The 25,613-nt window shown below is 43.3% G+C and overlaps 1 protein-coding gene across 2 annotated transcripts in view; it reads right to left on the reverse strand.

Annotated features, from left to right (window-relative positions):
* samd12 (sterile alpha motif domain containing 12) overlaps positions 1 to 25,613 on the reverse strand; it is a 114,130-nt gene that overhangs the window by 64,042 nt on the left and 24,475 nt on the right. For both annotated transcript variants that reach the window (XM_072676298.1, XM_072676297.1), the window contains exons 2-3: positions 24,233 to 24,429; positions 15,391 to 15,520 (exon numbers count right to left, since the gene is read on the reverse strand). In XM_072676298.1, the coding sequence (XP_072532399.1) occupies positions 15,391 to 15,520; positions 24,233 to 24,429 (327 nt within the window). The remainder of the gene's footprint in view (positions 1 to 15,390; positions 15,521 to 24,232; positions 24,430 to 25,613) is intronic.

Raw genomic sequence — 25,613 nt, forward strand, 5'->3', positions numbered from 1 at the left:
AAAACACATTGTGTTCCTTCAGCTAGTTAAGTTCAGCCATGATGGAAAAACGAGGACCTCTTCTTGTTTGATGGCATAGGGGAACAAAGTGTTCGCTCATTCTCTCCTCTCGTGATCGGCCTGTTCACCCAGCCTCTGTTATCGGACACTCTCAGAGCAAACTCCATGACCGGAGCAAGGATCGAACCCACATCCCCAGGGCCCTGCCACAAATTTACACAGGTAAGCTGCCCGAGTGGTAAGCAGCTCGGTTGTTTCCCATGCCTGCCACTGGAGTCACTCTACATCACGGCTCAGATGTTTCCCATGTCCATCTTTGGAGCGACTCTACATTGTGGCTTGGATGTTTCCCATGCCTGCCTCTGGAGCGTCTCTACATTGCAGCTCGGTGGTTTTCCATGCTTGCCACTGAAGTCACTCTACATCATGGCTCAGATGTTTCCCATGTCAGTCTTTGGAGCAACTCTACATTGTGGCTTGGATGTGTCCCATGCCTGCCACTGGAGTCACTCTACATCACGTCTCAGATGTTTCCCATGTCCATTTCTGGAGCGACTCTACATTGTGGCTTGGATGTTTCCCATGCCTGCCTCTGGAGTGACTCTACATAGTAGCTTGATGTTTCCCATTGTTATCTCTGGAGTGACTCCACATCACGGCTAGGATGATTCCCATGTCAGCCTCGGGAACGACTCTACACTGTGGCTCCAATGTTTCCTTTGTCAGCCTCCGGGTCAAATGAGTGCCTCATTGTTTCTAGTTTGATGGCAGGAGGGAAGAGAGTGCTTCCTCTTTCTCTTGCTTCGTGATTGGCCAGTTTTCCCAGCCTCTATTATCTGTAAAGTAGGCCTGCTGGTGAAATGATGCTGATGTGACCGTTTTCCAGCATCTCCCAATACCATGACATCCATTCAGAGCAAAGCACACTCTGCATGTGTGGAGGCCTGCTCAAAGCTCCCTAACAAATCAGGCCTCTGGATTGCCAACCACTATTTCCACAAGGAACACAATGTGGGAATATAAAGAAGACATCTGAATTAAAAGGACAAGGGGGAAAAAACCCCAAAAAACAGCAAGAATCCTTTAACAGCTGCGATTATCCAGACCTAGAGAGGCAAACTATCACTGCAGAGCCTGCACAGGCCGAAGAATGTGGACGCGGAAAAGCACGCTGACAGAATGAAAGGGAGGTGGAGGAAACAGTAGATACAACGCAGCCTTTTTGTTCATGAAGCTTGATAGAAATGGGACATGGTTTCATAAGATAATTGATGGAAGAAGAAAAAAAAGCATGGCAACACCAGCAGTGTTTGAATGCCTGTCGCCGAGCAACAAATGCGTCAAAGGACAGATCAAATTTTTGCTGACATTTACAAACGCCTAAAGTGCGGATCTGGCCGGCAAAAGCACAGATGGGTCCTGTCTTTATTCAGGCTACGAGGCGAGCACAGAACGGGGGTGCGTTGTTGAGTAGGTAGACGTGATCAGAGGAAGGCGTCTCCGTCAGCTGGACGCGGGCCAGGCTACCTCTTCATTTGGCAGGCGTTGGCCAGAAAAGCTCGGTGAAACTCAGTGTGCCTTCTTTCTGACTCAGTGCCTTCAGAATCCCACAAAGACACAGAAGGGGATGAGTCAAACCACAGCTAATACACAGAGCAGTGTAGCGTGGAAGAGAGGCGAGCGAGAGGGGAGAGGTACGGAGGGGAGCGATAAGAAAGAGAGCGCGAGGATATGGAGGAGACAAGGGGAAGAAAGGATGGCGTGAGGAAATTCGACGACAGGGTGGACAAATCATACACTAAGCAAGCTTGAAGGGGAACTCAGAACAAAGTCATTGCAAGCAGAGCCCAGTGTGCAGCAGTGTCCTATATAAAACATTATGGATGTTGCTCAGCTGTGACTGGCCAAAAGAACCATGAAGGAACATCAAAGGTCACCGAGTAGGAGCGCCATGACAGTGCGATAAGCCGCCAGAAAGACTTCACAGTTCATCTGAGTGCATCAAATCTCCATACAATGCACTGCATGTCAAACAGAAGAGAAACGGACCATAAAAGGCAATAAAGCTGGAATGCCAAAGCGCCTGTGGGGGCTACGCTACCACACAGGACTACAAGAAAGTCGGCAAGACGCGATAATCCTGGTTGACATATCTGTAAATAATAATTTTCCACTCAAGAGCCTCACAAACTGTTACCAGTGTTGTGCTGACCGAAGTGCATTTGTAACATTTCCACAAACAGCACCACAGTGATTGAAGAAAGCTGGCTTTCCTCTTTCTGAATGACTATAATGGTCTTTCCTTTTCCGCTGCCTTTCAGAGGGAATAGCACCAGGCGACACGGCTAACAGTATCATGTTTTTTTTTCCTTTCTGTATCCACTTATTTTGTCCAATTGACTGAGAAAATGATTTAAAACACTCTGCGATCCTGGATTGCAGGTCTGATATTGATCTGATTTCAGCTTCTCTTTTCACTTGCCTTCCTCCAGACGCTGTCTGCTGATTCTGCTCATGCTGCCGCCCCTTTAACTACAGATGCGATATCAAATCGGTGCCAGGAAGATACATAACGGCTCCTGCACAAAATGTTGTCGCTTCGTGGTGAGAGGAGTGCTTTAGTCTCTGATAAATGGGCTCACTTTAGACTCCTTCTCTTCTCTTCAAATTCAAGCCCTCCTACCCAGAGGACGCGTCCTTTTTACATGCGAACCAAAAGCCCTGCTAATTACTGCTCCATCCACTAGACAAGACGAGAGGGAGCGAGACAGAGAGTGAGAGAGAGCGAGAGGACATCAGGGCATCCAAAGCTGCAATTTAACCCCACTTTCCTCTGCTAAACTCTCTCCAAATGGCTAGATGTCAATAATTGTTGCAGTAGAAGTTGGCAATGTGGCAAATACATGACCTCCTGGAATAGATGGAAATCCACTGTTCACTAGAAAAAGCACTGGGTCTCCAGCTCCACCTAACCGAAGCCTGTGCTGGCCAACATCACTTCAGAGTGATGAAGGGAACGAGCACCATCTACCAACCCAGAGAGAGCATGGCTAATTGTGCTCTCTTGGACTCCGGCTGCTGATGGCGAAGCAGCATGGTTGAGGATTTGAACTCACAACCTTCGGGCCATAGTGGTAGTGCATTAGACCGCCGGAGCATTTCTATTGGTCCATTCAGTATAAAGTTCTCAGACAATCTAAAGAATAACTGCCAGATTCACAAAAATGGAGATACCGTGGTTTTGCCAGACACCTGTCCATTACCACAACAACTTAGAAACACTGAATCTCAAATGCCTTGTTAATTCCTATGTGGTGCACCATGTAATTCCTGGAATGATGACTTCCACATCCAAATCCATGTCCAATAGAAAGCCATATGTTGTATTCACTAATACACTAGATGGACAAAAATATTGAGACACTTGCTCATGAAATCATGTGCATTTAAAAGAGTTAAATCGGCTTTTGTTGGAGTAACTGTCTCTACTGTTCAGGGAAGAAGGCTTTCTACTAGATTCTGGGGCATCACCACCCCACCTCATCCCTTACTCCCCAACTCATCCCAAAAATATTGGATAGAGCAGTTTCACTGCTCCAATGCATTTGCTGTGGTAACTGTCTCTACTGTCCTGGGAAGAAGACTTTCTGCTAGGTTTCTTGAAGCATTGCTGTGAGGATTTGATTGCCCTTAGGGACAAAACTGGTCAAGATGTTGGATGATCACCACCCCACCTCACCCCCAACTTTCCAGCTCATCTTAAAAGTATTAGATGCACCACCTAGACATGGCGCCAATAGGTTCAGGGTTTATCTGTTTATCTAGAGTCCTATTCTATTGGCAGTACTTCTCAACTGGGACTAGACAAGCTGTGTGTGTGTGTGTGTGTGTTGGTTGTGCGCACTTGCACATCAACTTAAATTAGTTGAATGAATTCATTAGATGGGGTGTCCACAAATATTTGGACATATAGTATACGTTTAGTTCAGAGTTGTAGAACCTGATGTACTCAGTAAAGCAATTTAATCACAGCAGTGAAAATATGCAGTGCACCTCTACATTTCAGATGGGAAAAGAGTGAGACTAAATATGGGTAGGGTGGGGAAGCTCCTCAGGTGAGTCTCTGGCATACTTCACATAGTTTAGCAGCAGCTGCTTTCATAAAGCCTGAGGGGTAATCTCTCCCTTCCACAGACACAGAGCAGTGCAGGAACTCAGTCTGATGCAAAAGCCTGGGGAAGTGTCTAGCCACCACGCGCCCAAACAGCCTTTAGCCCCAGAGACACCTCGATCTGCCTTCAGCGCTGGCCACACACAGATAGAACCCACTTTATTAACAGAGGCCTATAGCGGAGGACTGGATATCCCCAAGGAAAGGTGCCAATAGGGCACTGTAGAGTAAACTTCCTAGGAGTGATTAGCAGCTAGCAGCTTAGGTTCTGAAGGTTAATTTAGTCCCCCAGTCATCTTCTACTCCCAAGAGAAAGATGATGAACTGATCTAAGTCATAAAGTCATAAAGTTACAGATGAAACATTCTTGGGGACATTTTAAGCACGATTAATGCATTATGCTTTTGTATAATGCAAAAGTTTGAGCACCCTAAGATATCTGATCTCTTGAAAAACTTTGTCCAAGGTCGCAGACCTTCACTGGAATGTAGAGAAGACCAAGGAAATGGTTGTTGACTTCAAGAAAAACAAGACACGACCACTCTCCGCTCAAAATCAACGGCTCCTCTGTGGAGATCGTTAAGAGCACCAAGTTCCTGTCCACTTAGCAAAGAACCTCACCTGGTCCCTGAACACCAGCTCTACAGCCAAGAAAGCCAAGCAGCGTCTCTACTTCCTCCGGAAGCGGAGAAAGGCTTGTCTCCCTCCACCCATCCTCACCCTCTTCTATAGAGGGACCATAGAGAGCATCCTAAGCAGCTGCATCACTGCCTGGTTTGGGACCTGCACAGCCTCTGACCGCAAGACCCTACAACGCATTGTGAGGACAGCTGAGAGGATCATTGGAGTCTCTCCCCTCTGTCATGGACATTTACACCACCCGCTGCATCCGCAAAGCAACCAGCATTGTGGATGACTCCACCCACCCTCACACAGACTGTTCTCCCTCCTGCCATCAGGAAGAAGGTTCAACACGACCAGACTCTGCAATAGCTTCTTCCCCCAAGCCATCAGACTTCTCAACTCAACTTAACTTCTGAACTCATGTCTTCTCTCTCTCTCTCTCTCTCTCCCTCTCTCTCCCTCTCTCTCCCTCTCTCTCCCTCTCTCCCTCTCTCTCCCTCTCTCCCTCTCTCTCCCTCTCTCCCTCTCTCCCTCTCTCCCACCATTTACCCCAGATAAAATGGGAAGCATTTTTGCACAAAGCATTTGCACTAATAACTTTACTACCTCACTGGACTCAATATTTATTACACACTGCATAATTTGCACACTACCGCCAATTATTTATTATTCTCTGTCTGTACTGTGTTGTATTGTCTCTCTGCACTTGTATTGTGTTGCACTTGTGTTCTGTATGCACTGTCTATGTTGCACCATGGTTCTGGAGGAACGTTGTTTCATTTCACTGTGTACTCTGTATGAAGTTGAAATGACAATAAAACCCACTTGACTTGACACTTGAATTGAGACCTTAATTAGCTTGTTGGGGCTATGGCTTGTTCACAGTCATTGTTAAATACTCTGACTCCTCAAACCTTGTCCCAGCAAAAATAGCCACCATGGGTTCCTCTAAGCAACTACCTAACATTCTAATAATTAAAATAACTGATGCCTACAAAGCATAATCATGATTGGGCTCTGAATGGCTCATCGGTCTATTGCGCTGCCACTATGGCCATGGGAGTTGTAAGTTCGATGCCTTGCAATGCTGCTTTGCCATAAGCAACCAGAGTCCGAAGATTGTGGTCAATGGCACTCTCTCTTCCCTTTTCACTTTAAAAGCAATGTTGGTCAGGACAGGTGTCTGTTAACTGGTGCACTGCAAGTGTGTCGGTTGCCTAGTGATGCCGGAAAAAGACAACACTCTACAGGAAAGGCTAGAAAGGCTAATCAAACCCCAGTTTGACTGCACAAGACCTTCAGAAAGATCTAGCAGACTCTGCAATGGTGGTGCACTGCTCTACTGTGCAGCAACACCTGCTCAAATATGACCTTCATTAAAGAATCATTAAAAGCAAATATTGACCCAGTGTTCAGGGTCCCTTCTCAAAGAATTCCAAGTACTGTATGTTTGGAGAAAAAGGGCACATATTTTCATGCTTTTTCTAGGGCTTCTGTAATTATCCTAAAACACACCTCAAAATTTATAATGGACTACCTCAAGAAGGTGTAAGGTGAAGGATTTGCCATGGTGCTCGCAGTCCTTAAACCTAAACATCACTGAAAATTTGTGGATCGACCTATAAGGAGAAGTGAAGCAAGACGACCCAATAACCTCACAGACGTCTGCTTCAAGCCCTTTTCCTTTATTTCTTAAGTTATTATGAAACTGTAAAATAAAAAAAAGATTGTTGCTTAAAATATTAAAGAAATGTTCCACCTTTAACTTTGTACCCTTTGGAAATCAGGCCATCTTTTACTCACTTAGTTATTTACTGTAACAGAAGTTATGCGTTCTGTACATTCGTGTGCCGTCACTACTCTGACAGCAGATTTGAATGATTAAGAAGGGACAAGGACAAAAGAGCAGATTTACTAAATGAGATGTTAATTGCAGACAGTCTGCTGACAATATGTGTTGCAGGTTGTTTAGTGAATTATCTGCTAAGTTTGGGCTAATTTAGTGAGTTACCTCCTAAAATAATTTACGCAAATGAACACAGACTCAGCTAATTAACACATGACCAGCACAGTATAAACTCCACTGGCTCACATTTGTTTTCTATGGAAGCCTGTTTTTTTCCCCCCTGAATCTCTTTCTGGCAGCAGTGTGTCCAACATTTCACTCATTAGGAGATTCTACTGATTCTGGATTCTGACTCAGAATGTTAAAATAATGATTACTCCTAAAGAAACTCAGCAATTATATAAAAATAATATGAGAAGTCATTTTTGACACATTTGGAGTTGGCAGGAAAAGCTGAACTCAAGTTTGGTTTTGAGAGTTTCTGGAGAGCCATGGTTGTTTTTTTGGAATTAATTGTTATAATTGGTACAATTTTAGATTTGTGCTGAGTGTGAGTTCTCAGTTTCGTGTAGTGCATCAAAAAAAAAGAAGTGACATTTCTGGGAGATGTGCGAGTGTGAAGAATCTCGACTTGATGTAAAGCTTCTTTAGCAGTTTAAAGGTTCTTCATACTCACAGATCTTCAAAACAAACATGGTTCTATATGAAACCAAACGTGGTTCTTCTATGGTATCACTTAAATAACATATTTAAAATAAAGTTAAAATATTTAAAGCACCTTTATTGTAAAGACTGTACTGCATACACTGTTCGTGAATCATAAAACCACACCATCCTGCAAAAAAAAAATCCTGAAAGGTCCTGGTAAGAAGCTAATGTGAACGTTTTCAAACATTTTTGGTCCCACAGCCAAGTCTTGACGTCATCGCCACAGCTGTTCAGACGAACCTGACTTTGAAAGGGATTTCAGAGCATTAATACAGGAGAGGTAATTGAGGAGAGATAATTCTGCCGCTCTCTCATGAATTAAAGAACTAAAATCATAAACTCTGCACAGCTTGCACTGAGCACCAAGGCTGCCTGTATATCTGGTCTCTTGACTTTCACTTTCTTGTCTTGCTGTCTTGTAGTTGGAAGATATTGGTACACTTGATACCATGTTGATATCAGCAGCAGTTTGAAAAGAGGCAGTGGCTGGCTTCTCATATCCATTTGGAGGAGACAAGTCCTTACCCTCCTAGTGTCAGGAGTGTTGATAATGCAGATTGGTTAATTGGCAGTACCAAACTGGGTTAAAAAGGGGGGAAATCTGTTCAATATAATAATCTGCTCCATTGTTTTGCACTAAATTTGGTGAACTGCAACTTTTTGTTACTTTTTTAACCCTAAACTAGGTTTTGGGAGTGTGCTAAGTAGATCTGCCCCAGAGACTCTGACTGGATCACTGGAGAAATGCTAACGTGTATTAAAGGGCTCCTCAAAACTAGTGGGCATTCAACATTGCTTGAATGTCAACTTTCTAAGTCTGAATCGCTTGAAATAAATGTATGGGTTTTGGGTCCATTCTGCTGGTCTAAGTCTTTACTGAGTAGTCGGATAGGAGGACAAAAGTGTTTGCCATTTAATCAAGCAAGTTAAGGATTAAGATCCTGAGAGATGGAAGTATGAAGGACAGGAACGGGGCTTGTGAAAGAAGTCGAGTGTGAGGAGATATCAATGAAATTGGCTTACTGATCCTCATCTGTAATTGCGTTCACGTCCAAATAAACCAGGTCCCACTTCTCCCAACTGACTGTTCAGGAAAGCCTCCTCTAATGACATGCTGATTTGGTTGGAGAATACTGGAAAAAGGAGGGCATTATTCTAATGGCTATGAGCTATTTCTCTCTAATGAGAGCTGCTCTGTACACGCTGAACAGTAATCAGTGTCCAATCACGGCCTGTTCTTCACCTCCTCATCATGGAGGGACATGGAGATCCCTAAACTCAGGCCTAGGCTTTGGGGCTGAGAAAGCACTTGGAGCGAGTACAAAACTGCTTTCTCAAAAGGCTACTTTAGAGTGCTGAGATTTGAGTGACGAATCAAACTTTTCTTCTGTACCCCGTCCTCCCTGCTGTGGTATTCAGTGTGTAACGGGAGTCATGCTAATGCTAAGTTTTATTGCCAAAGTCTTCAAAGTCAAGACATGATAGGATTCATACATTCATCTGAACGCTTATGATGAGGACTCTCCAAAAAGTACTATGAATTGTTGATGAAAGTCAAAAGCAAGCACTCCCCAATCACATGTGGCCTAGACGCTCTGCTTTTCCCTAGAACACGAAGCAACAATAGCTCCATTCATGTCTCGTCACTTTTCTGTGCTTATAGAGATCACAGCAGTTCTGCCTGATCACTGCTCGCCGCTCTGGTCACTGCAGTTCTGTGAAACATCAGCGGCTCCGTCTGATCTTTCCTCTTAAAATGTAAAAAAAAAAAAAAAGGATGGGATCTGCCTCACTCCAACAACCCAGAACAGTGCAATTTTGGCCGCTAGCACCTCATCATCTCCCTCGCAGTAATGACCGCAGGGCTATGGAGCGCTCAGCACAGCAATCACATCAAACATCCCAATATACCAGAGCCACACACAACAGCTGCTGCCTGGAATCCCTAAAAGTAAACTCCACAGGTTTAGGCTGGAAATGGGAGAGGATTTAGGCTGGGCTGTTCGTGGAAAAGTGGCATGATTAGCCAACAGATGCTGCCTTTCCCATTTCTATTGGCTTAGAGCTCCCAGTGGTAATTATAACTTTACTGGCCATTTTGGCGGTTAAGGTGTAATTAGACAAAATGACTAAAATGACTGGCTTGACAAGAACTTTTATACAGACACACAAAATGCGCAGCACGTTCAGCAAATCAGGACTTTGACAAAGTTGCTGGATATTTGTGTTGATGATATGATTGAATCAGTAGGATTACTGTTCCTGAAGAGAAGTGCACCATATAAACACCCTGATTCTGCTGCAGTTATGCAGAAATCTAACTAACCTCTCCTTTAAGCGAATACCAAAATATACCGCATTACAAAAGCACCATCTACTGTTTACAAAATATTAACTACGGAAAACTAATAGCCACTTAATCAGAATGACCGGCACATTGTATGGGCACTGTGAGGCTGTTAGAACAATAACACAGGCCTACAGAAACCTGATGGGCCCTATCTTAGTGATCTTTGGGCGAGCAGTCAACCGTGCACCACACAGCTTGATTTAGGGCGTGTCAGTGTGTCAAATTTGCAATTTGGCATGTCCTCATTGATTGACGAAGTAGAATATGACCTATATGACCTATACTTTGACCTTACGGTTTAAATCGAAGTAAGATGATCATCCCTCTTCTCTGTCTATTCAAATATTTTCTCTTTCAGCTTTTTCGCTTGCCAAGCTCAGTGTTTCAGCCCTGTTCCTATTTAAAGTCTCAGCTCAATTTTGTTAGTTAAGGAATTTGTCAGAGCGCCAAACACTTTGCATAAGAGTGTTTATTAGCATAAAAAGGCATCAGCCACTTTAGCACGAAACCTTCAACCCAGTCCCAGTCAAGGGCCAATGGTGGTTCAGTTGAGGACAGGGTTGTGGGTTTGATACCCGGGTTCGCTGTCAGTGCCGCTGATGTTCCCTTCAGCAGGGCTCATGGCATGTGTGCTCACTGTGTACGCATGTGCTCACTGCACGAATGGGTTAAAGGCGGAGGTCAAATTCCTCATTTTTGAATGTGACGGGGTTGAAAACTGATATTGTCACCTGCTCGTCTTCATAGACGGCACACATTCCTGAAAAGAATGACTCCCCTCCTTCACCTGCTATCGTCCATGTGGTCATTTACACTTCAATGAAGTCTGCTGTCAGACTGTTCACACTCTGTTACATACCTATAACACTGTGACTGTTCTTAAAAACCATGTGTCCTCAGACGTGGATTCAACCCTGAAGATTAACTGCAATAGAATGTGTGAGGAGGTCAACCAGGTCAGTCAGTGTGTACATCCAAATGTCTGTACAGCCTCCAACTCTAACTTAGGCTTCCTAGAGGGTCACATCTTGATACATATTTTTTTTTCCATTGGAAACCCTTGAAGATGAGGGCAACTTGCTTTAGAGGGCATCCAGATCCAAGTGGTTAATCATTCCAGAATGGAAAAACTTGATGACGGCAGGAACAGAAGGCTGCTGAACAACCTCAAGGCAGCAGTGAAATACTTGAGTCTTCGCTGGTTTCTGTGTGCAGGAAAAGGAAAAAAAACAGAGGGAGAAAAAGATTCCTTTTTCATTTTCAAGCCAAGAACGTCTGTCTAGTGTGTCAGCTCACGAGTGCCTCACTTACGCTGGTTCTTTATTAAACTATCATCAAGGCTCGTAAATAAACCCAGCCTTTTAACCACACCCTCGGCGAAAATTCCCCCCACCATTCTTTGGAAAAGCACGGGCGGCCGAGGCCAAAACTCTCCAGATTCATTTGCTTTCCACTGAGGACATGAGAGCAGAGCCTGTTAACTAGGAGCGTCCCAGCTGGTTTCATTTAGCCTGACAGCAGAAGATCTGGCTAGCTTTCCCGTCTGCCTTCAGTTCCTTCACTTCACTGTTCCTCCAAATGCCCCCCTCCACCACCCCCCCTCCATATCACAGCAAACTCCAGGCATGTGTGTACAAAATCTGCTGGGCTTTAATGTTAAAGTTTGGAGAGCCAGTTTATGATATATGATTCAGTTCAAGGTTGTCAAACAACGGCCCTGCGGCTGATGGGCCCGGCTTGTGAGGAATTCCCAAACTGGGCAGCCTTGTGAAGGGAACTAGCTGAAACAACAGCAAAAGATCAAGCATTACTGAAGGTCTAATCCAGACCTAATTTGTGATACTGCAAAGCTGCGGTAGCAAACATCAAGCCTCTTGTAAAACTAAGTCAGCTGGGGCCAACTGCAGTCCAGAGTAGCAAAGACTTTACAAGAACCATGGCGTGACCATTAAAATACACTCTACAACGAGTTCTTTGTAGCACCTTAGAAGAATGCTTAGGAGCAGTAGAACTGTGTTCTCTGGAATGATGGTTGGTGCTCCATCCAATAGTTGGGATGAGTTGGAATGGCAATCATCCAACACCCAGATCTCACTCACGTTCTTGCCGCTGAATGCAATCAAATCCTCACAGCAATGCTCCAAGATCTGGTAGGAATCTGTTAGATAGTTACTTCAACAAAAGCAAGTTCAACTTTTTTTTTATATCCTTGATTTCAGAAGAAACAACGAATGAGCAGGTGTCCCAATACTTTTGTCCATTTAGCGCATGTAAAAATGCACGAAATCAAAGCCCAGAGATTGAAGCTGTTGCTTACATGTGGCTGATCATGGTGAAAAGTCAATGTTGCTGTAATGTGTAACGAGAAAAAAACAATGCTATCTTCTTCAGAGCTTTGGGGAGCAAGAATCGGCCCCTGAAACCAGAATCATGTAATGAAACTGCAGAAGTTAAATGTGCGACAATTGAACTGAAATTAACCGCTCACTCTGAACGACCTCTAGGGTACAGTTAGCTCCAGTCTCAGTGTGAAATCTTGCCTCTTGGAAATGATACCATTAGATACTTCCAGTCTACAGCAGAGAGTCGAACCCTTTGCAGAAAAAGAGGTAGAGAGGTATCTGTGCCCAAATTCATCTGCATAAATACCCGCTCTCGTGCTCTCACGCACCTTCATGAATGGGTCCCTAATTTCAGCCCAATTTCATAGCCCGTCTGCCTGCCCACCCCGCCCAATCCCAGCCACCACCCTGCTGCCTGCTGGATGGTTAGCGTGGCACTATTGTGCTGTATGGCTTTTCAAAAGCCCCATCGCATGGAGGCCCATGGGAACTGAATCCGAGCAAAGCTCAGCCCAGCGTTTGATTGTGTTTGACATCCATGCCCCGGTTCAATCAGCAAGCCTGCCTCTCCCCTCGGCAGATTACACAGTGCGAGTGCACCTTCTCTGCTGATTACACCTACGCTATATCAGAAATATGTGCTTAACTCATTTACCAAAACCACTCACTGCCTCTGTCTTTGTAATTACTGCAGATTAGGGACTAATATCTAATTATGCCTTAATATGCTTTAATGAATTTTTAATGACAGCTCGGTGTTCAAGTCAAACCCGGGGAGTCTGTCGGGAACCGGTGAGGAGGTATCTTGGCAATCTAGCACTGGCGACGGAGAGAAGAATGTTTATCTGTCTGGCTGCTTTCTCCTTCTGATGGAAACCAACCCATTCTTTTAAGTCGGTTAGTCAGAGGGAAACGTGTCGCCTGAAAGCAAATGTGCGGCTCTTTGTAAACAGGACAAGAGGGAGGGGTTGTCTTCAATAAACAATTAAAGGAAAGGGGAAACACACTTAACGGACATCGCACAGCAGTATAACAGAGTTCTGCCTCTGCATTTAACCCATTCATGGCAGTGAACACACACACATACACTGGTAAATTAGGGCAGTGAGAACCCGCCCACACACCCACACTTAGTGCCTGGGGAGCAATTGGGGGTTAGGTGCCTTGCTCAAGGGCACTTCGGCTGTGAATGTTGAGGAAGGAGAAACAGCTGTTCTTTCACTACCCCCCTCCCCCATCCCCACCCCCCTTCCTGCCTGTATTGGGGATCAAACGGTACTGGACCCAAAACTACTTCTCCAACATTCAGGCCACAACTGCAGACCTTTACTGTCTCACAAAAAGCCTGTATCTCCTTTTCCCCCCAATTTTTTACTTTTTCATGTGATCTCACAAGTCAGGCAGTTGTTCCTTTACACAATTTCAAAATGGACCAATAGAAATGCCCCAAAATAAGCTGGAATGGAATAGGTTTTTTCCTTCTCCAGGAAGGAAAGAAGGAAAGTTGCCATTCTGGAGATACAAGGTGACAGAGACAATACACGAAAGGGCTATGTCCAATGAAAACGCAGGCTGTTCCTCTATTGTAAAAATCCATGTAAAGGAAAGGATGCTCAGTTTACTGAATCTCTTCAGACAAAGAGCATTTAATATTCAAACAAAGACACGTGTTTGAGATTAATCCACACCAGCGACTTCCTGAAAGCGTCCAATTGGATACGAGTTCCCCATCAAAACAATTCCGCTTCTTCGCGCTGTTTTGTGATTGGAGTCCTAATCTTTTGTTTATTCTAATGAAGTGAGTTGAGCTACGCAGGGCATTACATTCACCGGAGAGGGATGCAAATTGCATTGTGTGACTAATTGGCAAGGCCCGGCGTTTATTAACTAGATTCTGTTAATTAATGCTGGATAGCCAAGCCGAGTTGCTAGCATATTTCCTGCATATATTAAAGCTAATTGGAATGTGCGTTACCCTGACCTTTAACGCAAAGTGTAATCAAGATCCTTTGAGTCACATTAGAATGAGTCACGGAAGAACGTGGAATTGTTTTTTTTTTTTTTTTTTTTTTTTTAAACAGAGACCGCCTCTATTTCAAATGAACAGTCAAATTCATGACAGGAGAATGAGGATAATTTTCAAGGGGCTGAAACACAATGGATCAGTGTGGATTAAAAGAAGTTTCCTGGATAGGATTCTCAGTTACTCAAAGAGTAACCTCTACACGATAGAAAAAGAAAAACCAAAGCTCTGAGACCCTGCAGAACTGGGTGAGCACAACATCGCACCGGACTAAACAAAGTTTTTATGGGCTTCTCTTTTTGCTGATTAACAAGTGTGTCACAAATCCATGGTTGTTCTTTTCATATTCAAAAAGAAAATCTGAAAATAATAAAACTAAGCTCCAAGTGGCTCTGCGGTTTTAAGCATTTCCACAATAGCCATGCTGCTTTGCCATCAGCATCCAGAGTCCAATAGAGCACAATTGACAGTGCTTTCTCTCCAGGTGGTTATATGGTGCTCTCTCCCCCCTCACCTCTCTTAAAGCGATGTTGGCCGGCACAGGTGTGTTAGCTGGTGTGGTGAAGCTGGGGACCCCTTGTATTTCCTCAGAGCGCGTTGGTTGCCCAACGATGCCACATTGGTGGCAGTATTACAAGAGGCGTTGGCTGATTTCACATGCATCGAAGGCTACATATGTTAAGTCCTTACCCTCCTAGTGTCAGGAGAAGTTGTAAGGGAATTAAGAATGAGGTGGGTTAAATGGCGGTACCAATTTTGGGGGTCGGGGTGATTCGACAAATAATAATAAAAAAAGTTAAAAAGAATTGTTTTTAAAAATAATTTATGCAATTTTCTTAAAATATTATTATTCTCAAATTAAAAAGATAGAAAATGAAAACAAAGAAAACAGATCAAGGCTAGACTTGGTCTGCATGACCCAGGAAGACTGTCTTGTAAGCTTCCTGCAGTATTGCTAGCCCTGAAGATCAATCGATTCAATAGTTTCAAATGGAGTTGAATATGGAGAGTTTCATTTTGTTCATGGGATCTAATCACGTTGCTGTAATTTTGAATTCTCATTTGAATATGAAAAGAAGGAATTTGAAGGAAGAAGGAAGTAGGATGGCCAGGTCCTGAAGTATCACTTTAAACAAGAGCCAGACAGAGCTAATAAATGTTTAAATGCAATCAACTCTTTTCTGAAAGATTGAGGCGGTGACAATTAGCGCCCGTGTCATTATGCATGAGTTAGTTCATTTAAACACAGGACGAGTGTGTCTGTGATTGGATGTGTGACCTTGGTTGGACTCGTTAAGCTGCCAATAGGCAGGGTGGAGTGTCTACCTGTGATGTCGTGCTGTTTGAAGGAGTCGCTGTAGACTTGGTGCTGGTTGGGGCAGTGCTTCTTCAGCCACTTACACACGTCCTGTTGGGTCCACAGAGCGACCGGTTTGGACAGCTTCACCGTCCCTGGCTGGACAAGAGAGATGGACAAGAGTTCAAATTCAACAGCTCAAACTCAGTATCCCTGACCAGAGTCACCACAATCTAAAGCAGTCATGAATGTCATGCTTCCATGGCTGATGCATCTTGACCTTGTCCTTGGAGCCTAAACAGACAAAATGCCATTTAAGAAGGTCAACACAATTTTGGAAGAACAAAGTTAAGCTAAGAATGAAGATCAATTTTTTAATCATATTAAAATTTGTCATCAATCAAATTTTAATCATCACGACACTTAAATAGGTTCAGATCTTTTCCATCACATTTAGGTACTAATTAGATTACATATTTATTGTATTATTATATTATATACTTTATTGAACCCAGTGGCAAATTGCTTTCTCATAGCAGCAAACACAAGACATCGCAAATTACAAGGACACTTGTACACAAACATGCAGCTGCAAGAAAAGAAAAAGTGAGTGAATTCCTTTTTTTTTTTTAAGTGAGTTATAATAAAACTGATTATTGTCTGATCATTATCAAAGTCGAAAATATCTATAAAAAAAACTCTACACTGAAGTTTGTATGTCTTTTACTGATGTAAATTTACTGAAGTAAATATCTGCCGTGCAGGCTAGAAAAAGTAAGTGAACCAAGATCTAATTGGCAAAAGGTGATTCAATGAAGGAGAGGAGGTTGTTAGTGTGGAGTTTACAGTACTGCTTTACTCATTAGATCAAGATCTGGTTACTGACAAATCTGTTCCTCTCATAAAATAACAGAGAGGCCTGAATCTGAAAAAAGGCTACAAGAACATTGCTAAACACCTGAGTAAACAAATAACGTATACTGCAGTATAAAAATATATAATGTTTTATAAAAAATATAATAATAATAATAATGTCTGAATTATGAGGTGTCAAATTTCTATTCTGTGTCTATCTAGTACACGGCCAAATAAGCTCACTCCCCCATGTGCATTGTTTGAGGGGAAACAATGGATTTAAAGGCATAAAAATGTGCAGGCAGCAATCCATGACCTCAAGCTGAAGAGAAGTTGAGAGATATAAGAGAAGTAAATCAACTAAAGAATGGTTAAAAAAGGGATAATTCAGAGTCCTGACTCTCAGCCCTACCGAGATGCTGTGGCATGACCTGAAGAGGGCTATGCACGCAAGGCATCCCAGTAATACTGATGAAACAAACATGTAAATTTTTGTCCAGAATTCCTCCTCACCATTGTGCATCGTCTTATTTGCAGCTTACTGGAAGCAAAACACAAAATCTGATAAAAGCCTTTTACTTAACTTTTAGTCAGATGACAAAATTTAACCTGCCAATCTTTCAAGGATCACCCTGATCTTTTAGGCAATAGTTTGAATAGGAGGCAGGTTCATTACATGTTCAAGAGAATTAAACAATCTTCATGTCCTTCAGGCCACGTTCACACTTGACATTATTATGCATCCTGAGTGGTCCGATCATAAGTGGCCAGCACAAAGTACAGGTGTGTCTCGAGGACGCACTGTAATCCGATCATTCAAACCACATTCAGAGGTGGTCAGACATGCACATGACCACATTATTCTTGTAGTGTAAAAACCAAAGGGTCTTGATGTGACCCCAATAGCAAAGCACTGCCAGCATCAACCACATCACTGCCCCAGCAGAAAAATATGGAATAACCGCGAGACCACACCATCCACACAAGTGAGCATGAGCTGAGCATGCTACAATAACAAATTACTAATAGATAAAGGAGATACTCGTGACTGGTGTACAAGTGAAACTCGATGTCTCATCTTAATGAATTAATTATTAATGGCCGCCTTGCCCTCCCCCAGCCAAAAAGTCACAGCAGTTAATGCCATGTGTGAACCGGCCTTAGACCATGGTAATTAATCATAGGCTTCGGCCTTCAGACGGGGCTTCTGTTCTGTGGGTTTATAACTAAAACAGCAAAGCGAAAGGTTGAACTAATCATAAAAAAATGAAGCTTTACAATCATACGGACTGTAAACATTAAACTAACGTAGCGTCCTTTTCAGTGAACAGTCTTAATTACACCGACACGATTAGCCGCCACATTTTTCAATTTCGAAAACAGCTCACAAAGTCACGACAGGGATTACTCTGCATCCTCAGACAGGATACACTGGCTACTGGGGGCATTTCTGGTGGATTACAAATGAATGAGAGCTGGGGCCTCACTGGCAATATGTCAAAATACAGTCATGAACACCATCCTGAAGGCTGAGAATGAATGGCCAAGTTCATTCTTCGGGCCGCCCTTCTTGAAGGTTTTCTCATCAGTCACTCCATGGCCGAGGTAAACCAGCAATCGTCTCCCACAGCTCTCACGCTCTCCGAAGCACTTCCCTCCACTGGAGGAAAAGAGTGCAAAACAAAGGCCGGATCTGTCCACTCGTCTCCTCGCGCAGACTGAACTAGCACGATAGCTAGTTTTCACAGGCCGGCTAATAAAGCAATGACACAGCTCAGCCAAACAGGCAGACGCTGAGTCAGCAGAAAGCAGCCCCCGAGTATGTATGTGTGTGTGTGTGTGTCTGTGTGTGTGTGTGGGTGTGTGTAAATGTGTGTGTGTTGGGAAGGTTTAGTCCCCACTAAAAGCAGTCCAGCCCTAATTAACCCAATCTGCCGGTATCCTACAAGGCCAGGAGTGCATTCTGTTGGTGTGTGCGCCATCACTCTGACAGAGCTGTTCGCTGAGCTGTGATAAGGTGCAGTATCTGAAAGGTGTCTTGCGCGGCGCTTTGAACAGGTGATGGCGCAGAGATTTGCAGGACGCATCCAGTAGCCAGGCAGCTCCGGGAGGGAATCGCGCTCTATGAGGATTTCCAGCCAATTAGAAGGATGAGTGACAGAGCTGCAGGGCCGGGCTAAGATGAGAAATGTGAAAGGAGAGAGCTTTGAAATTTCCTCTCTCTGTCTGTCTCTCGCTCTCTCTAGCTCAAACAGAGCCCCACAATAACGGAGACACAGATACACACACTTTGCCATAAATATTGGCTGACATGGAAATGGAGAGCCAATCTAACTGTGAATTTGACTACGGAAACACACTAACACAAACAGACACACACACACACCTACACACACACACCTACACAGTCTCTTTGTCTCTTTGTCCTTGGTATAATTAGACAATGCAGGTATTTTCATGTTCCTATGGCAACAAAGCCAAGTCAAGCTCAAGTCATGAATACATAAGCAGCACAAATCAGCCCATCTGTGAAGTTTACAGAGCTCTGTCAATATAGGCGACCTCAAACTTCTCAACACTCAAACATCAAGGCGCTACAAAGGCTTCTTTGAGTGATGCCACAGAAGAACCATTTTTGGTTCCATATGGAACCAAGTTTGGGAAAGAGATGCTTATGAAAACCTTTCAAAGGTTCTTTTAAAGCTTTAGGTGAGAAGATATATATATATATATATATATATATATATATATATAGACATAAAAACAACTACACGAAGAACAGAAGCCACAACTTTTTGCCCTGGTGTTCTACCTCTCCACCTGAGGAGGTCTCTATTACCTCAGTATTGACTTGCTCACACCTGTTTTCACTCCGGTACATTGGAACGCCATACCTTGACTGAGCTGCGACATCTTGTTGTTCATCTCCAGAAATATGAAGCGTATAAATTCACTGGTTTCTCTGGTCTGGTCCAGTCTTTGCCCTTGTCTGCCAGTTTCAGCTTTCTCTGTACTCGAATAAAATGCATTTTGACCTCAAAAAGGTCAAAGAACCATTTGTAGGACCATAAGTGAAGAGAACTTCGAAACAACACAAGAAACAGAAGGCAGAACATTTATCGATAAGCACCAATAAAGGTGTTACAAAGGGTTCTTTCAGGGAGGCCATAGAAGAAGCAGGACCTTTTAAGGTCAATTCAAGGGCAATTATAAGTTCTTCATACCCTCAGCTCCTTTACAAGAATTTGTATGGGGCAGTGGTGGCTCAGCAGTTAGAGCTCTGTAATATTGATGACAGGGTTGTGGCCACTGTTGGGCCCTTGAGCAAGGCCCTTCACCCTGGGCACTGGAGTTGGCTGCCCAACGCTCGGGCTGTGTGTATGTGTGCTCACTGCCCCTAGTTCACTAGTGTGTGTGTGTTCACTACCACAGATGGCTAAAATGCACAGGACATATTTATACAAATACCTGCACCTTTACATTTAAACATACTGGCTGTTTTTTATTGTCTTCTAAACTTTTCTCCACCCTTAAAGAACCAAAGATGTATGTATTAAATAGGTCAACCAGGTCTTTACCAATAATAGATTCTTGATACTCACAGTTCCTTTACCAGAATTGTTTTGGCTCTTGTGAAGAACCACAAATGGTTCTTCTATAGCATCGCTCAAAGAACCATTTGTAACCCCTTCATTAAAAGTAAAGAGAACCTAAAAACAACACAAAAAAGGCAGAATATTTACCAATAAGCACCATTAAACATAAAGGTGCCACAAAAGGGTTCTTTGAGTGATGCCATAGAGAAACCATTTTTGCATCCAGAAAAACGCTAAAAATGTATGTATTAAGAACCTTTTAAAGGATTTAAAGACATTTGCCAACTTAGAGACATTTCTTTTTGCTTTTTATAAAGCAAAAATGGTTCTTTTATGGCTTCACTCAAGGAACCCTTTGTAGCACCTTTACTTTCTAACTTACTGTACTTACTACTTATAAGAATACAGAGAACTTAAAAACAACACAAAATGGAAACCAGAACATTTATCAATACAAATTGTCACATTTACATGAGATTAACTTCTGTAAGTGACTTACAGAGGAGCTTCACTGCTCACCCTTAGCTAGTTTGTATAGACTAGGATCCAAAAGATACCTCTGAGCTTAGATACTACTGAATACAAAAGTCAGTATGGAGACGCAATGCTCTGCACTACACTTCCCTCAAGTACTCTTGGAAGAGGTGGGTCTCCAGTCTGGGTTTGAAGACAGCGAGCGTTGGACTCTGCCGTTCTGATACCCAGGTGAAGTTTGTTCCACCAAAGCTTGTCTTTCGTGGATCTTAAAGGATGGTGGGTCAAGCCGAGCCATATTTGGAGCTCTAATGGCTCTTGGTAAAGATTGTCTTCTGAGGGGCTGGTCCATTCTTGGCTTTGTAGGCCAGCGTCAGGGTTTTGAATCTGATGCGGGAAGCAGCTACAGGACGCCAGTGAAGAGAACGCAGCAGAGAAGTGACATGGCTGAAATTAGAAACACTGCCGACGGCCCGTGCCGCTGCATTCTGGATCAATTGCAGGGGCCTGATGGTGAGCATAGGAAGACCAGCCAGAAGACCAGCCAGCACCTGGGTGGCTTCTCTACGGAGGAAGGGTTGAATTCCTCAGGTGTTGTAAGGAGAAATTTGCATAACCAAGAATGAGTCACATATAGTTACGTATGATTACACGTAAAGGTGTTATAAAGGGTTCTTTGAGTGATGCTATAAAGGCACCATTGTTGTTTCCATATAGAACCAATTATCATAAAGAGATGAGTGAACATTTATAATTCATTTTTGGGACAAAAAATAGTTCTGGAGTTGGCCTACATGAAAATTTCATTGGAAAATGAGTGACACAAGCAGCTAACGCTGCGAACGCTTTCACGAATTGACTAAATTCTTCAATATTCAGGTGAACCCTCCTTCTTCTCCAGAGCCTTGAAATATTGATTGAGGTCTCTTTTTTCAGAGCATGTCGGTGGTTTATTTTCAAAGAGCACAGACAGAATTCTCATCTGAAGCACCCTCGAACTCCATCGCTGCCACAAATACATCCCTTACTGTGGAGACGGCTCTCATGAATACAGAGCGCCACCTTGTGGCACATCCAACTGTTTACCCATCAAGTCTCAGCCTTAAGCATCTTCCACATATCCAACCTCTCCCAACAGTCCTCTCTCAAGGCCTTACGCCTGAAGCCACTGCCCGTGACTGGGCTGCTCTGTTAATTAACTGCCCATCACAGTCATATTTCCCGGCCTAATTTTTTCCCCCTCGCGAGATGTGCAGCAAAAGCTCTCTGTTAATTATTCCCTTCCATGCTACACGGAGAGCGTTTGAGCGGACAGCTGGAGAAAATAACGCGTCGCGCCCCGTGAATTTATAAGCGCAACGGGCGCCCCGTGCTTAAATTGGATTTACTCGGCGAGGGAACAATTGAGCACATCAAAGGGCTTGAGAGTCTTAAGAACTTTAGTGTCAGGAGAGCGCCGGCTGATTAGAAACTCAGAACCCAAGCAAAGCTCCAACCTGATCAGCACTCTGCAAGCTGCTTACAGGCTGTAATGCGAAAGAAACCAGTCAAAAGCTTGAACACAACCATTTCTTATGAATTTTCTCCCCTATATTTTTTAGGTTTTCCCACATTTTGGACTAATGGAGAAAAATCTGAACTCTAAAATAATACATATGGTGGATTATTATATGGCAAGGTATAGGGTATTATCAGGGCATGAGTAGTTATTTGTGGATTGGTCTAATATTTAAACAGCTCAGTTAGCTCATAGGGTCCCTAATGGTGAGTAAAAGCTGTACAATTCTGTAATCAATTATCCAATAAATGTTGAACCAATAATAAGACAATGAAGATTTAGCACATTCTGGCTGGCAGGAACCCCACTTCTAAACACCCAGATGATAGTGACTCAAATCTAAATGATGTAGTTAGTCTTGGGAATGTAGACAGAATGCTGAAATTAAACCTTTTGGATCTGTAGCCCAGTCACTAAACTAGCCTTTACTTAGCTTGACCGGCTACCCAGTCACTGTGTACCACAGAGCACAGGGCAGCTGCTATTCTGTCTAACCGCTGCACAACTGACACTACTGAAGTTTTGTGTGTTTCTGAGTAAGGCATCAAGCTACTGGTTTTGGAGTTACAGAAAATTGAATTGTAACCAGTATTTGGCCAGCTAGGCTTAGCTTTGTTTGGGCTAGAGCCCCCCAGCATTGGTGGTGTATTCTCTGGAATGATGGTTGGTGCTCCATCCAGTACAGTACAGTTGGGGATAAGGTAAGGTGGTGATCATCCAACATCCTGACCTCACTAATGCTAAAGATGAATTGCAACTAGTATTTGGCCAGATAGGCTTAGCTGTGTTTGGGCTAGAGGGGCATAAACCCCCCAGCATTGGGGGAGTGTTCTCTGGAATGATGGTTGGTGTTCCATCCAGTACATTTGGGATGAGTTGTGAAGTTGGGGATGAGGTAAGGTGGAGATCATCCAACATCCTGACCACCTTAATGCTAATGATGAATTGCAACCAGTATTTTCCAGCTAGGGTTAGCTTAGTTAGCAGACCAAACACCACGGCGCAGACCATGTTGCAGCTAACTAAGGCTCAAATCACACACACTGATAGGGTCTCACACAGCACCCCCACTCTGTGGCCCTAATAAATGCACAGAGAACAGATTCTTGACAAATCAAATACCGTCCACATTCTGATATACAGCGATATAGCCATAGTTTTACAACCCAACCCTAACACCACATATGTTCATTCTCTTTTCTGGGTCGCTCATCTGCCATACTGCAAAGGAAAGTGCTGTCAGAAATTACTAATCTGGCTACATTCCATCAGAGAAAAGAGGAGGGGAGGGGCTTATTCTTTGCACAAATCAAATGGCTGGGCTTATTTTTTTTCTGGAGGCCTTTATGAATTGAAGGTGTTGTGATTTGTAGTAGAAGAACATACTTCTTGTTGTGAACCATGATCTCAGAATCTACCTTACAATACCTGAAAATATATGCAAGGTTACACCCCTACAGGTTTTCAATTCCAAATCCAGAGGGGTATTAAATAAGTGGAAGGATACAGGTGTCTTTGTCCTGTCCTAGTGCTATTCCTAAGGCCTTTAATCCTCTGCTGATCCAGATCCTGATCAGCTTCAGTGTATATCTGCCTCCAGAGGGCTGTTTCTCATTAGGGGCTGAAGAAATACAGAACTTCCAGTTGCAAAGACTGCAGGTATTTCCAGGAATACATCTGCACAGTAAAGCTCTCACAGTTCTTATTCTTTGTTTCATCCTCAACCAGAAAAAAAACAGCTTGTTAAGAGATATTCCAATGATGTATCATCCTGTCAAACCATAGCTGCATTTGTATCCTTTTTAAAGTTCAGATAAAGCTCATTTGCTGTTAGACCATGGAATCCATCTGATATCATCCATTACTTATCAAGAACAAAAAAGGGAAATATACCCCACAGAAGAATGTCTCAGCAGTACATCACAGACGACTACTCTACACCATGTTAGATTACGCTTAGCCTCACACAGTCAATTCAAGAGACTACCCAGATATCATGCCCATGTGGGGCCTGTACGAGTAGCCCAACTGGGAACAAGACATTTTTGTCCTTGTCCATGTTGGATGCCCACCAGGGTCGTGATGGGACCAGGAGGGGTTAAACATAGGCCCAATCTGGGTTTATGAGGCTTGGGACCTATGTGGGTTTCGGATGGGCTGTAATGATGAGGCCCATTTGGGAAGCCCAACTGAGTCCCAGTAGCAACACATGTACAAACCCACTCAGAGCCCATGCCCAACTGGAACCCACCTAGCCCACGAGAATACTCAACCTGCTAAACTGGCTGAGTGAGTGAGCGAGTGAGTGAGTTACATGGCAGGTTCTCGAGGTGCTTTACAAATGTGAAAGATGGCGCCTGAGAGTGATTTACTGTCTGAGGTGCTTACCCTGGACAGCTCAGACTCCGAGACAGAGCGCTGGGGTGGGGCGCGGCACTGGAAGCCAGGACTCTGCTCCTGAAACCCCGGGCTGTCATCATCCAGGCCCGGGCCGTGGTCGACAGGTTCTTCCTCCAGGTTTGAGGTCACATCCTCTGTGCACACCTGGTGATCGATTCCATTCTGACTCAGGTTGCAGTGGACAGCTAGGAAGGAAAAATATTTATATTATAATATTATTATATTATAATATTTCTTACATTTACAGTCATCTGAAATACACGAAGAAATAAGGTCTGTGATGAAACTCAGCAATAAAAAAAGTGACCAATGTACTTCTCCAGATGTTTGGACATAGCAGAACATAGTGTTGATGTTGTAGTTATCTAGAACCATCATTAACTGAGGGACTGGAGATTTGTGTTTCACTAAACACAAAAATCTTCACTCTTATAATTACTAATAATTATTTCAATAATTCAGACTTAGGCATTTCTACAGAATAAGGTTGCAAATCTGATCCACTGAGATGCAGGAGTCTCATCACTTCACTGTTCATAACCACAAGGTGGCACCACAGTCCCTGCATGTGATCCACACGCAGCCTAGGAAGATACAGCAGTCATCTCTATGAATATCACATATTTTTTTATTTATCATAAGTGATAGGAGAAGACACATTCAGGATCAAAGCTCAGCAGTCACCCATTTGTCTGCTCAGGTGCACTTTTATGTTCCAGGTTGTTTTTGTAGGCCACATGCCAAAGTCAAGAGGTTTACATATGGATTACATATGGACATAAATAGGCTAAACTTATTTCATGCACATGCTTAAGACTTCTGCCACTTGTTTTTGGCCAGAGACCCTTCCTAAAGTACTGTGACACCAGACCATCAGAGTGAAACAATACAATTATTATTATTAATAATAATAATAATAATAATAATAATAATAATATGTGAGTATTATTATGTTTACATTGTGCATATTTATATAGCACAACTCAAAAATGCATAAACACACCCTGATCAGCCATAACATTAACACCACTGACAGGTAAAGCACAAAACACTGTTCATCTTCATCTTCAGTGGCATCCGTCAAGGGGTGGATATATCAGGCAGTACACAAACAGTCAGTTCTTGAAGGGGATGATGTAAAATGGGTGAGCATAAGAATCTGAGCCACTTTGATAAAAAACAAATTGTGATGGCTAGATGATGGCTGGGTCAGAACATCAGACAGGTCTTTTGGGTTTTTGTGGTATGTAGTGAAGAAAGGACAACCTGTGAGCCGGTGACAGAGTCATGGGCATCTAAGGCTCATTGCTGTGATATCATGAAGGCCCATACCCATAGCAACCTCACAACGTACAGGAGTTAATAGATT

Source organism: Salminus brasiliensis, chromosome 3, assembly GCF_030463535.1.
Source record: "Salminus brasiliensis chromosome 3, fSalBra1.hap2, whole genome shotgun sequence".
Taxonomy (NCBI): domain Eukaryota; kingdom Metazoa; phylum Chordata; class Actinopteri; order Characiformes; family Bryconidae; genus Salminus; species Salminus brasiliensis.